A 14506-nucleotide genomic window follows, 5' to 3' on the forward strand; every position below is an offset into this window, starting at 1 on the left:
ACATTTGGGCTCACTTGTATATGTTGGCATTTGATTGGCTAACGGACCCGAGTGAAGCTTTTGTTGTGACAGCTCAATGATGAAAATATCAAATCGCTATGAATTCACTACAGAGCGACTACTGAAAATGCTTGGCCGAACCACCACAGCTTGTTGAAATGACAAGTATTTCCATAATACGAAACTATTCGCCAATTCAGACTAGTTTTTTTTTTTTAATAAAAAATCCTATTAAACACGCGTGTCTTAGCTTTGATTCTTGTAGAAGGCCGATCTAGAATGACATGCGATTCGCATGCAAAGCGGCTTACCGTGGTTTGTGCCGCTTCACTGGTTTGTTTATTTTATTGTACATAGAGTAGTGGTTCCTGTATACTTTACAAATTTACTCCTGAATTGAGTCTAAATTGACAAAGAATAGGATGCGTACGGTCCACTAACCACCGCTAGTGATATCGGTTATTCGATCATTATATTGCTCGTTCGCTAAAGCTAAGTCATTTATACACTTTTTGCACAATTTATTTTTTCCCGGGGCTTTACTGATCTATTGCGGTTTTTTTCAACCAACTCGTGCATATCGGTCACCAGTTCTCAGAGGCTTTAGCGGTCAGCTAGCGCAAGCGTGATTTTTCGATTTTTCAGTCCTCACCGAAACCTGACAATTCTTTCGTGAGAAATGAGCAATTTATGTTTAAAGTGTTCCCATCGCTCAGAAACATGGTATACTATCCCTTACTATCCACAAATCCACGCCGAAAAAATTCACAACGGTTGTCTGATTTTGAGAAAATGTATCAATAGGCAATGACTTCAGGGGCCAAAAAGCTGGTATAACTGGCACATGGAATTATGCCCTCTATAGTGCGTTCTTTGGCGTTACACGGAGCTTTGTAAAGGGACCGGGTTTGGCGATAATAAGCACACAAAGAAATTAAGCAAACATTGTCTAGACCCAGCGTGATCTCAAAAGGTATGATACCACAGTAAAGGAAGTGTGTGATTTTTTTTTGTACAAGCGCCCCCGGCCCTCTTTATTACCTCGACTGGTTACGCATTGTGTTCATAGTGTAACCGTTGTGTTACCCTCGGCGGAACGCAATCTAACAACTGCTTGCTTATCCCTCGATTTCGAGCATTCTTTTAATCCTTCGCTAGGGCTTGGCTTAGCTACAATCACCTCAACATACCGGCCACTTTCAGATGTTAAGGCTATTTGAATATGTCTGTGATGCGCTTTCAACTTGGCTAAGACGGGCAGATTGATAACGCTTGCTAATGGACAGAAGAATGACAATGTATGCAGGCTAGAAAGGCATAATAATATCCCGTCCATGTTGTTGTATTTGTGACATACTTGTCAAGACCCATTGCTTTACAAAATGCAACCCCGGGCGTAATACGTCGAAGCTGCTTCATGTCCCTAGGAAACCGACGCTTTTAGCGAACAACAAAGAGTTTTTACTTTTATTACGCGCAAATGGGTTATAAAAAAAAGCTTTGGAGAGCTTTTATACTTCTTGCCTAGGAAGGCTTTGTATTTGCTGATATTGGAGAGTATTTATGGGGGGGTGGGGTTGGGGGTACGGCAGCACCCCTACCCCTACACAGCCCAGATGTGGACCTGTCAATTCACTTATGATTCAACCATGTCTGGCCATGGAGTTTAGGGTTACTGGCAACAGATTTCAATGTAGAGGTACCAGCATTTGTGGATGTGATTGTATTGTCAAATATGTGATTGTATTGTCAAATATGTGATTGTGATGTCAAATATGTGAATGTGCGGATTGTGGTGTAAAATATGTGAATGTGATTGTAATGTAAAATATGTGAATGTGCGGATTGTGATGTAAAATAATTTTTTGGTGTTTACTTTGTGGAGGTGATCGCTGACATTATGGCCTCTCATCACGTGGTGTCTAGTGTATCAGGCAAGCTCTTCCAGAGTCATTATGGAATCACGCTTTCACAAGCCGTAAAGACTAAAAATTTAATAAATTGTTAAAGTTTGCTGAAGGAAGAGAAGCCATATCGAATAATAAATTTGAAAGCATAGGACGTTTTACATGGTATTTCGTGACTCGAATTTCTCGATCTATTCCACGAACTGTCATCGGCTTATCACAGTTATCGCGAAGGATCGGGCCGTATGTATGCGCTATCCTACACGCAAACTCGACATAACATTTTACACCCATTACGCCTATTATAGTCTTAGTAAAGAGCCTAGTAAAGGGCAAATCACATTTGGAACTAACTTTAAGCCACATGGGCCATCCCCTTTGGCTGATTCATGCAACCACTACTAGCTTTGTTTGGCATATATTATTTAGGGTTTTTTTTTCTCAAGAAATCCCAGCGGACCTGGGGTGTAAAGAGCCACAGAAACTTAAAACTCGTGTTATGAAACAAAGTTGCAGTCTCTGGCCGATCCACGTGACTGTATCTGAAATGTGTTTCTGTTACTCATTTTCAGAATCACTTCCGAAACATGTGTTTCTATGAGAATTTGATTTTGGTTGTTTAATTAGAAAGCAATTTGGGTCAAGAAGAACGTGCTTAAAAAACACTTAGTGGAAGACACGCGACACAGTTGCATTAAACCCGACGAAGGAAAATTCTACGCTTTCCCTTTGCTCAGTGGCTCACAAGGCCAAACACTCAGTGTGCGGACGTCAATCAAACGAGCTCAGGTCTCTCGAGGAACTGAATCACAATTCTCCTTTTTGGCCTCGTGAGCTAGTAAGCAAAATGCGAGCATTAAAAAAATTACACAAGGTGTGCGCCAAGTGGCGTTACACTGCGATTCAAGTAGATGATTTCGCAAGCTTTTATTTTTGCCGATTCTCGCCTGTTCGCGCACCGTCCACTTCTTGCCTGTCCGCACACCGTCCAATTATCGCCTTTTCGGCTGTTCGCGCACCGTCCACTATTCGGCTGTTCGCGCACCGTCCACTTCTTGCCTGTTCGCACACCGTCCCCTTTTCGGCTGTTCGCGCACCGTCCACTTTGCGGCTGTTCGCGTACCATGCACTTCTCGCCTTTTTGCGCACCAGCTACTTTTCGGCTGTTCGCGCACCATCCACTTTTCGGCTGTTCGCGCACCGTCCCCTTTTCGGCTGTTCGCGCACCGTCCACTTTGCGGCTGTTCGCGTACCATGCACTTCTCGCCTTTTTGTAAACCGTCTACTCCTCGCCTTTTTGCGAACCGTCAACTTCTCGTCTTTTTGCGCACCGTCCTCTTCTCGCCTTTTTGCGTACCATCCACTTTTCGCCTTTTTGTGCACCGTCAACTTTTCGCCTGTTCGCGCACCGTCCAATTCTCACCTTTTTGCGCACCTTCCACTTCTCGCCTTTTTGCGAACCGTCCACTTTTCGCCTGTTTGCGCACCGTCCACTTCTCGCCTTTTTGCAAACCATCCACTTTACGCCCTTTTGCGCACCGTCCACTTTTCGCCTTTTTGCGCACCGTCCACTTTTCGCCTTTTTGCGCACCGTCCACTTTTCATCTTTTTGCGCACCGTCAACTTTTCGCCTGTTCGCGCACCGTCTACTTCTCGCCTTTTTGCGCACGTTTACTTCTCGCCTTTTTGCTCACCGTCCACTTCTCGCCTTTTTGCGCACCGTCCACTTCTCGCCTTTTTGCAAACCATCCACTTAACGCCTTTTTGCGCACCGTCCACTTTTTGCCTTTTTGCAAACCATCCACTTCTCGCCTTTGTGCGCACCGTCTACTTCTCGCCTTTTTGTGCATCGTCCACTTCTTGCCTTTGTGCGCAGCGTCCACTTCTCGGCTGTTCGCGCACTATCCACTTCTCGCCTTTTTTCTCACCGTCCACTCCTCGCCTTTTTGCGCACCGTCCACTTCTCGCCCTTTTGCGTACCGTCCACTTCTCGCCCTTTTGCGCACCGTCCACTTCGGCGCCTGTTCCCGCACCGTCCACTTTTCGCCTTTTTGCGCACCGTCCACTCACAGGCTTCCCACCCGCGTAAGTGAAGGATTTTTAACGGTATTCGAATAAACGCAAATAATTATCTATAAGTTATATCTTTTTTTCTCTAATTCATAAAAATAAACTTAGTTGGGATGTAAATGAATCCGTTTGTGCTGGTTCTTCTTACCTAGAAGCTCAATTTTTCGAGTTTAGAGCTTTAAGTTTGTCTCTTATTTTGAGTCGATACTAAGTATGTTAATGACACAAGGCTGGCAACTATATTCTGACTACCTCAGCTTCAGCGCGATTTTCTGACGGATATTAAGCAGTACGAAAACACTGACACTGGTACAGGATGGGAAAGGGATGAAACCATCCCCAAACCGAGTTTTTAAGCAATCCGCTTAACCTGCGAGAAATGATTTTTGAACACCAAATTTAGGTTTCCGTCGATGATCGGGACATAGCAGCTGGTCAAATGGCATCCATGGAATGTAATTTGTATAGACAGCGTAGCCCCACGCCACCCTAGACCCGAATTGTCATGGTGGTTTGGTGTGGGAGGTTCTACTACGCTACAAAGTGCAATGTATTGAAAAGAAACAGGGTGCTCGCATCATTATGTCCAATCAGTAGGAGATAGAGCGGGATTGATTGATTGATTGATTGATTGATTGATTGATTGATTGATTGATTGATTGATTGATTGATTGATTGATTGATTGATTGATTGATTGATTGATTGATTGATTGATTGATTGATTGATTGATTGATTGATTGATTGATTGATTGAACTCATAAGTTCGAAAACGTTTTTACATGAAAGCCGTAACAAGTTTAATCCCTAGAATAGATACATTAGGAAATGCCACTATATACAAAATATATACAAAAATTAGTTAGTAGTCTGGTCTATATTTGAAAGCTTAGACTTAAATATAGACCTTGAATTAGATGTTTTGATATTTAATGGCAACGAATTCCATTAAGACGCACCCCTATATGAAAATGATCATTTGCAATATTCAGTTGTGGGAATAAGAGGTATCTCTACGTTTTGCCCAGAATCTCTAAGTTTTGACTCATAAGGATTATTTTCTGAGGTCTTTGTGAACTGTTCACTTAGATATGTAGGCATTGATTTAGTGATAATTGTATAATATATAAATAACGCTAAATGTTTTTGACGACTGGTCTGCCCAATTAACTAATTAAGTTGTTTTAAGATATGTGCTGAGCGTACGTCGTAACCCTGATGAAAAGTTATATACGAGCCGCACGATTTTGTAACTTTTTGAGTTTTATAGCAAGGCCCTGGTCCAGGTTTCCCCAGACAACGTCACAGTAGTCAAACACAGGTTGAATCAGTGATTTATAGATAGTATCTAATATATGTAAAGGAGCATATACACGTGCCTGTTTAAGACCACTTATTGACCTACTGACTTTGGAACAGAGTTGTTCAAAATGGGAATTCCACCTAAGGTTTTCATCTTAGGTGAACCCCTAAGTATTTGGCGGTTTTCACCCTCTTAACTTCTTTATCCCCTATTTCGATAGGATGACTCTTACCCAAATTTGATAACTTGAAATCAGTTGAAAGAAACATATACTCAGTCTTTGCGACATTCAAACTAAGTCTATTTGCTAACAGCCATATATTAACATTATCTAAATCCTTATTGAATTTTTAAACAAAGTTCATTAGTGGATGTAGAGGCTGCACTTAATATTGTATCGTCTGCATACACATGACCTTAAGTGTGTGTGAGACACCCTGGAAGGTCATTGATGTAGACCAAGAATAGTATGGGGCCAAGTATCGAGCCCTGAGGTACTCCACACCTTATTATTTTTAGTGTCTACTACTAAACACTACAGTTGTCTGTTTGCTAAGTATGATGCGAACCAACAAATTGTCCGTTCCTTTAAACCATAAAGCTCGAATGTTTTAAGTAAAATAGAATGAGCAACAGTATCAAAGACTTGCAAGATCTATAAGCACAACTAGATTAGACATGCCTTGATCTATATTAAGATACCATTCATTTGTGAAATTTAGCAGTGCAGAAACTGTCAAGTGTAAAAAACTCGAAAAAGTATCATCGCCTATTTTTATTTCATTGATAGATGGGCTACTTGTACTTTTGCGATATTTGGTTTATAGTTTTCAAAATTTCCTTTGGAATGCCACTATTTGACTCTATTTGTGTCTTATAATATTCTGCCTTTGCCGTTTTTATTTTATTATTAACTCTCTTTCCTTCTTAAACATATCCCATAAAAAATTATAGCCCTTAAAATTATAGCTTTTCTTTTCAAAGAGTCTTTGTTAGTAATATGTTTTCTTATTTTAGAAGTTATCCATGGCGACCGCTTATTACGAACTCTTCGTGTTCTTAAAGGGATGTGGCTACAAGCCACATTAACACATTGACCCCTCAACCGGCCTGTACCGGCTTTGGGAAGTACCCACAACCCAAAAAATTTATTAATGCAAACTAAACACAACAAGATGAAGATACTCAGGCATCAGTCTAAGGGATAAATGGTCTTGAAGATATGCATCCAACCAAGGTGTTGGCAACTACTCTTAAGCCAAATAATAGCACAGGTTCTTTGACAAATTTCAAATCAAACAAGGAGAGAAAAGCAGAATCACCCCTCTCAATAAAACGCTCAAAATACCACACAAGGGAGAGAGATCAGCAAACACAGCTCAAGACACAAATAGATACCTTTATTCTGATCCTCCAGGTACATTTCCATGGCCTCAAAACACAATGTCCACTCCTTGAAGGATTGTACAACCACGAAGATGTCTTTACGTATTGCAAAGCATTATGGGAGATCCAGGGGAAAATTCACGAGGGGAGGGCCAGTCAATACTCCTCTCCCAAAAGTCAGATAGTTTTTTATAAGTCTTTTCACCCCAAAGCCAAACAAATCAATTCCAGGTCATACAGACCCAGAATAGCAGTGTAAACAATTTTGGAATCAATTTGGTTTCAGAAAAGACAGCATTTATGAGAGCTGTGGTGATTCATTAGAAAATTATTTTCTCATCCAGGCAAAGCCAAACAAGAAAAAATCATCATGAATTAACCTTTGCTTGCAAATATCCATAAGCAAAGCACTCAATTATGCCCCAAAAGACTTCATGATGTCCTGAGACACTCTCCTAATATGCTCATAGCTGTATTTTTTATGAAAAATACAAGCAACCATCAACTTGTGCTGGCTTCAGCACAACGACGAGGGATTAAAATTGGGGACCGCAAAGCACTGTTGGAAAGCTATGATACCGCTGACTAGGTGCAGCTGTGTTTGACTTTGACGGGCTGTATAAAACTTAGAATAGGGGGGGAGGTATCTGTTTTCAGTCTGTATTTTGTAAATTCAGCTCAAAAATAGCCAGGAGTCAATGGGTTAAGAAAAAGTCTCTCAAAACAGTCAACCATTTCATCGATAGTCGTGCATTTATCAATGGTGTCCCAAGGCACTAATTTAAGGTCTTTTCTAAAAGCGGCTCCAATCGAACTTTTTAAAGGAAGGAAAACATATTTATGTTTTTTATTAGATGGAACGGCAAATTTACGAACCGCATGCACGACACTATGATCACTTATTCCAATATGCACAACTCCCGATTTGACAATACGAGAAGAGTCATTTGTTAAGATGGCATCTATTAAATGCTTGTTGAAGGGGTAATTCTTGTGGGTCCAGAAATTAATTGATTGAATTGGTAAATCAAATGCGATACGTAAATAATAGATTCTAGCTTATCAAAAAAAAAAAAAACTCAGAGCTATTTGCTGGGGGCCTATAAACCACAATAATATTAAATTATTTGCTGTTTGGTTTTCAAATGTCAACTGATAGAATTTCAAGATCGCTGTCAATAGCTAAATCGTTTCGAAAACGCTGGTCTATGTTAGAACGTAGATAAATACATACACCGCCTCTTTTACGATTTCTTTCCTTAGAACTGAATAGCCATCAATATGAATTAAAATTTTCCGGAATGGATGAGTCGAGTCTAGTCTCATTTATTGCGAGTACGTCAAAACATTGATCAACCATTAGAGCTCTTAGTATGGTATAATAAGCTGGTAACATTTAAGCTGGTCATTTTAGAGCCTCTTACATAGAACTCAGAGGTCCAATCCGGACAAAATTCGCCATGTTGATGCGCTAGACTACCAACAACATAAGAACAATTTCTATTCAAGTGCGATAAAAAGTTTTTAGCTAAAGCTTTGCTGCCTCTGATTAAGATGGAGCCCACTTCTATTTAGCATATTTGTTGTTATCTTGGAGTTGTCAATAAATGACAAATTATCCCGGCTACTTACGAACCTCTTGATGATCTTATTAACCTATTGTGTCCTGTCCGCCATGAGAGAAATGTAGGAAATTACGGGTTCAATATATTATTGTGTAGGTGGTGTGAATTACTTAAGTAATAAATAGCCTATAGCTTTGATATTACGGTAGCCGTTGTCGCAGCAACAATATTTGCAGATATTTCCAGCAGCGCTAGGAAGATAAGAGTTTCCCCCAATACCCACCATGCTGTCAACAGAACCACAGTCGTTTTGTTCGTTACTAACCAACCCTACACGCACTCTACCGCCCACGTTAAACCCGTCTTGATTACAGTTTGCCTGCATAGACGAGCCCGCGATCAGTGCCTTCCAAGAGGTCTTCACTATAGGGGTGGTCCCTCTGTAGATTCCGTCAGCGATGACGTCATAGAGTGACGTAGCCGTGTAGAAGATCGTCATGGACTTCAGGTTGTCCCCGACCTTGAACCCGATGCAGATCTTGGTGAAGGGCGTGGCCCAGTAGCTGGGGAGCTTGGTCTCTTGGTTATCGAAGCCCGTCAGACCGGCCGAGGGGTTGTAGGCGAGCTTGTTGGTCCAGAGTGAAGACTCGTACAGGAACGTGGCCTATGAAGTGTCCGGAAAACAAATGACAATATTTGTAAAATATGCATATTCAATATATCCATACGATATTAGGTGTACGCATACCTTTGCACCGTCGACTTTCATGGCCAGCGTCCATCCCCCATCGCCACAGCCGTCAATCACTGTCATATGGCAGTAGATCTCTACGCTTTTGTCCTCCATGCTCAGGATGTAGACGGCGTCTTTTTTTAATCTGCAAACAGCAAATTTGATTTGTGTTCCAAGAAATTTGTCTGAAGTTAATGTTGAAATAATAAGGCGTGGTCTTACCCTCTGTCATAAACTTCTTTGCATGTGGAAGGAGTAGCGTTCCCTGCAAAAAGATGACAACGCTATTATTTTACACAGTTTTATCAGCTCAACATCTTTTTATTCATATCTTTTTTTTCTGCTACTACTCTCGTAAGCGGCCAATTCCAGACACATCCGCCGGCTCGAAATCCCTTTCAATTTGTCACAATTTGTACTATGACCTCACAGTGGTAGTGAGGGTAGTTCAAGGCTTTGACTGACTGAAGCCATGATGCATTCTGTTGCTTGAAATGTATGAGGGTGAGTTAGAAGGTTGTTCAGTGTCGCTGTAACGATCTAGTATTCATGTTTGAACGTAAAGGTTTGATGTACTTATTCTTCATGTGAAACATACCAAATAAAACTCTTCTGTTTGGGAGTTCTTATGAGCAACCATTGACTAAACCTCGACTGTAATATAACAACGTACCTGTGAAGTGCTCGCAGAGCATGCCGGTAGTATTTGGTTGACAAGCACACAACCATTCAATATTTTCTGCGCATGTCAAGTTGCACGTTCCACCATTCTTACACGTCACATTACTGCATGGGTCGGGAGGGAGTGATCCCTTCAAAATAAAATCAAAGGCTCTGTAAGCCAACTCGCGAATGTTATTTTCTTATGTCATAAAAGATAGAAATATAAACAGGATACTGAACAAAGCATGAACACATCCAAGATGCTGAGAGTACATAAAAATGTCCTTCTACCTTTTTTCTTTTCGACTACATGACACACCAAGAACAATATAATTAATTATTATTATTATTATAAAAAAAAAAACAGAAAAGAAAACAGAAAAAAATACCGCTATATCTGAGAATCGAACTTGAGTCTTTGTGGTCGTTAGTTAGACTAACGTAGCATTACTGAGTCGACATGTAGCTAAAATTAGTTTTATTACTACTGGTAACGCGTAAGGATCGAAAAACGTTTTGCTAGAATGTCAAATTTCAGCATATTCTATCCGGAAACAAAATAAAATACTCGCAATAATTTATCACGCTACTGTCATACAATGTTTGAATCAACACAAGGTTGAAAAGGTATGTAAAACGCCTCAGTGAAACAGAGTGGTTTCGCTAACGTTTCGAGCGTTAGCCCTTTGACAGAGCTCTGACGAAGGGCTAAAGCTTTGTTTCTTTTTCTCTGTTCGCGATAAACCGTTAAACGTCTGATTGCAGGTTGTCCCTGTTAAACCCAATTGATTGGGATGATCATTATACCTTTTCAGAGTCGAAGTGGATGTAGCCTGGTTTGTGGACTTTGCAGCCAGGCCTGGAGGTGAAAGTGTGGTTACACAGCTCACACATCCGCGTTAGTGGATGGTAGTTGGTTGATTGACAGTCAGGTTCGGCCAGGCAGTAAAGGTTGCAGTCGAAAGGACGAGGGGCGGTCACGGTCTTGATGACAAGGAGGTCCAAGTATTCACCTGTTTGAGAGAAAAACATACATTTACTTGTATTCGTTTGTATCGCTCGCCACTCTTTTAGTCCAGTCAATCTAGTATTTAACCAAAAAAAGTAATTGCAACACAAAATAATTTTGCTAATGCCAGAGTAGTATGTCTTTACCGGCCCGTAGCCAGGAGAGGGGTTGGGGGGGGGGGGGGGGGGGGCGGGGGTTCGGAAGAACCACCCCACTCGACTGGAAGGTCCGCTCTAATATAGGAAAATTGAGTACCACTGCTTGCTAGGGCGAGCCTCCTAAGAGAAAATTATCCGCTAAATGGGTAAACAAGCTCCCCCCCCCCCCCCCCCCCCCCCCGCTCAAAATCCTGGCTACGGGCCTGCCTTATTAACTTCTCGAAAGTTCTCCAAAGTTCTCGTGGAAGGAATTTTTGCCATTTTACCACAGGGTACCCAATTATCATATTTTATTAAATAGATATGAACTGAGATGAGATTGTACAGTCGTTATATCGATTGAAAATATTATTCGGAATATTGCTAGAAAGTTGAATTATTTTTTTTCCAAAAACAAACTTATTTTACTTAATGTACACATTTTTTTTTCCTTTCGTTTCACCATAGGGTACCCAACACAAATAAGAGTACACCAACCTACGCCGCTGAACACTTTCTGAAACCAAACCACTCCGCTTCTGACATAGAGCTTATACCTATTGAAAAAATCATAAATAATCGCGACTCCATCCGCAAAGCAAGAGAAGCCACACTGATAGCTCGCGCTGGCACTCTTGAACCCGGTGGCCTCAACCAGCGTGAACCGTTTAGTAATCCACACCAGCCTATTTATCATCATCCACTATTTTCCTCAAGTTACTCCTAAATCAATTACTATTTTAATCTTTTGTTCGAAAAAAAACCCGGATATTTAAATTAGTTCAATCATTATTCATTAATCATTTATCATAAATCATGATTATTATCCATTTTAAAGATAGAAAGAATAAAAGATCCAATAATGGTATCTATTATTACTTTAAAACACAAAGAAAACAAAATAAAAAAAGAAGTCTTCAAGCTGGTTTTTGATTTCTTACGGAAAAAAATCACCAATTCTCTTTTTTTAACCTTTGACTCTGAAAAGCGTCAAAATATTGAATGGTGAAGTTTTACACAGGTACTATTTTAATTTTTGATTTATTAAAACGCAAAAATGAAATCAAAATTAAAAACCAGGGCTTTGATTGGATTTCTGATTTCTAAAACGAAAATTTAGAATGAAAATCACATTCGAATTTCATTGTTTTACTTTAAAAAAAACTCCAAAATATTGGATGGCGGAGTGTTACACGGACCGTAAAGGCCTATAGTCAGAACTCTGAGCTTCGCGTTTTCCATTGAAAACAATCCAATGACAAAGAGAAATATTCCATCCCTGCTGATACAGTGAAAAAAATTAATAACCTCCCTAACGAAAACCACTTGAGAAACACCGCTTTGCGAATTTAAATGAAATAATATCGCTTTCAAAATTGTTGGAGGAGTCACCCCAGTCTATAGAAATTTAATTTTTCATTTTCGATTTCTAGCCGTGCCCTAAATAAAGGAGTTTAAAAATAATAATAATAACATGAATAATCTCCTTTACTATACTCCGACATTAAGTATTATTCGGTGAGATAACATGAAAAACAAGAATTCCCAGTAATCGTTATAAAAAAAGATTTTTTAGACAAAGTAGATTTTTAAAAACAGTTTAAAGTTGTTTACATGTTTGAATGGCTCCTCCCAAGACATGGATATTTTTTCGTAAATTCGAGAAAATTAAAATGATTCAGCTGTACCTCAAGTTATTTATTTGCTTACTACTCAAAACATGCGTTTTTATTTTTTAATTTCAAGAACCTCTGATGTTTTGAATACATCTGCAATTAATCAATTAAACTCAATGTACGTGTTTAAAACACCGATGTATTTGTAATATCCAGTATTTGTTCCTATCACCCCTGAATTCTAAGCAAAACTTTATCAAGTCAAAACCACGATGAATTATATTGTACTATAACAACAAAGGAATTATTTTCTATAAAATATGTTACAGATTTTTTTACCTTCAGTCGCTGTGAAGACGGCATCTCTTGAGAAGTCCTCTAGGCCTTGCAACATTACAATCGTGAAAAAACACAAAAGTAGGAAAAGAGGCGAGAGAAAGCTCGCCATACTCTAGAAACTTAAAATGATACTACTAATTGGTAGGTGGTTAATTTGAATCGTTATTAATCGTTACCCGGCACTCCTTGCCGCGACAGGGGCACGCCCGTCCGCATGTATTGGTCTCCCTCGCTTGCAAACGCAGCATGAATCTACTTCAAAAATGTCGGGGAAACAGGTGTGATGCGAGTGTTTTCCGTCATTCCCAAATAATCACAGCTGGCCCACGCACTATACAAGGGATCGCTCCGCCCCCTTTTTTACCTGTGGTCTTTTAGTCGATCATAGCAGTGCGACCGCCATTTAGGGGTAGCGATGGGTAAATCCAAAACTTGCCGAGGCGCGGAGACCCGCGTTTCGGAATCCGAGCCCGAGACTCTTGTCAAATTTCGGAATCCGAGCCCAAGCTAGTTTCGGATAACTTGCTAGAGGTAGGTCATAAACATCAGTTGGAAAAAGAATAAGAATACAAAGAATTACAATACAATCTTGGTACAAGGGGAAACCCGTAGCATGGGACAACATAAAACAGATAGCGTATAACAAAATCAAAGACTCCGAGGTCGCATTTAAAATTCAGAGACTTCGAGACCGTGGTAAAAAATTGAGGCCCCGGACCCTAAAATTTTGAAAACAAAAAACAAAAAAAAGAGACTTCGAGACTTGCATTAAAAACGCCGAGATTTCTAGACTTTGCGAAATTTATGTATTTATTTATTATTTCGAGGTACTCATCGCTACCCCTCCATTCGCAATGGTGGCGAAATCCTTTTTGAGACCGAAGCATCCCGACTTCTACATTGAGTTTTGTACATGATACGAAGATTGACTAAAGAGAATGAAGGATCGACTACAAGATTGCAAATCCGTCCTGGTTTATCAAGAAACCTCAACGACACAAAACGCCGATTTACTCAGGAACCTCGAGTAATCAACAACTGATGTATTCTCCGTCCTTTCAAACAACTCAACCCTTCAGTGCTTTCAAATAACTTTCGGATAGATCCCAGATTTTGGTTATTTGATTGGAAAGCGATTTGGATCAATAAGAAATTGCTTATAAAACACTTTTTTTTTTCGCGCACCATCCACTTCTCGTCTTTTTACGCACCGTCCACTTGTCGCCTTTTTGCGCACCGTCCACTTCTCGCCTTTTTGCGCACCATCCACTTCTCGTCTTTTCGCGCACCCTTCAATTCTCGCCTTTTAGCGCACCGTCCACTTCTCGCCTTTTTGCGCACCCGTCCACTTCTCGCCTTTTTGCGCACCATCCACTTCTCGTCTTTTCGCGCAGCCTCCACTTCTCGCCTTTTTGCGCTCCGTCTACTTCTCGCCTTTTTGCGCACCCTCCACTTCTCGCCTTTCTAAATAAAGATAATAAACAACACAATTTCCCTTGGTGATTTGTGTATTTGTTCGGTTCGTAGTAGTCACTTCTCTCTTCTTTTATTTCGGTCTTTATTCCATATGGCAAACCAAATCGTGTTAAATTTTCAATGACTATTGGATTTGCCTTTTTAAAGCGTGCGCAAATGGTTGCTGTTTCAGCGACAACTCTTCTAAAACCGATGAGAATGAACAATTTGTTTACGCACTATCCTTCTGAGCATATAAAGCAGCGTCATGGAATGTTTTTTCTCTATACATACCGTGGGGTTTTGACCTCATATATGCCGTGA

General features: G+C 40.3%; 1 protein-coding gene across 1 annotated transcript; it reads right to left on the bottom strand.

Moving 5' to 3' along the window:
* Positions 1 to 7274: 7274 nt before the first annotated feature.
* On the bottom strand, positions 7275 to 14437 carry LOC116614357. Its single transcript, XM_032375264.2, has 6 exons — positions 12728 to 14437; positions 10434 to 10639; positions 9637 to 9775; positions 9186 to 9228; positions 8979 to 9108; positions 7275 to 8894 (listed from the first exon to the last, which is right to left on the bottom strand). The coding sequence occupies exons 1-6, from the start codon at positions 12834 to 12836 to the stop codon at positions 8397 to 8399; spliced, it is 1125 nt and encodes a 374-aa protein (XP_032231155.1). The 5' UTR covers positions 12837 to 14437; the 3' UTR covers positions 7275 to 8396.
* Positions 14438 to 14506: the final 69 nt, after the last annotated feature.

This window comes from Nematostella vectensis, chromosome 10 (genome assembly GCF_932526225.1).
Source record: "Nematostella vectensis chromosome 10, jaNemVect1.1, whole genome shotgun sequence".
NCBI classification, from domain to species: Eukaryota; Metazoa; Cnidaria; class Anthozoa; order Actiniaria; family Edwardsiidae; genus Nematostella; species Nematostella vectensis.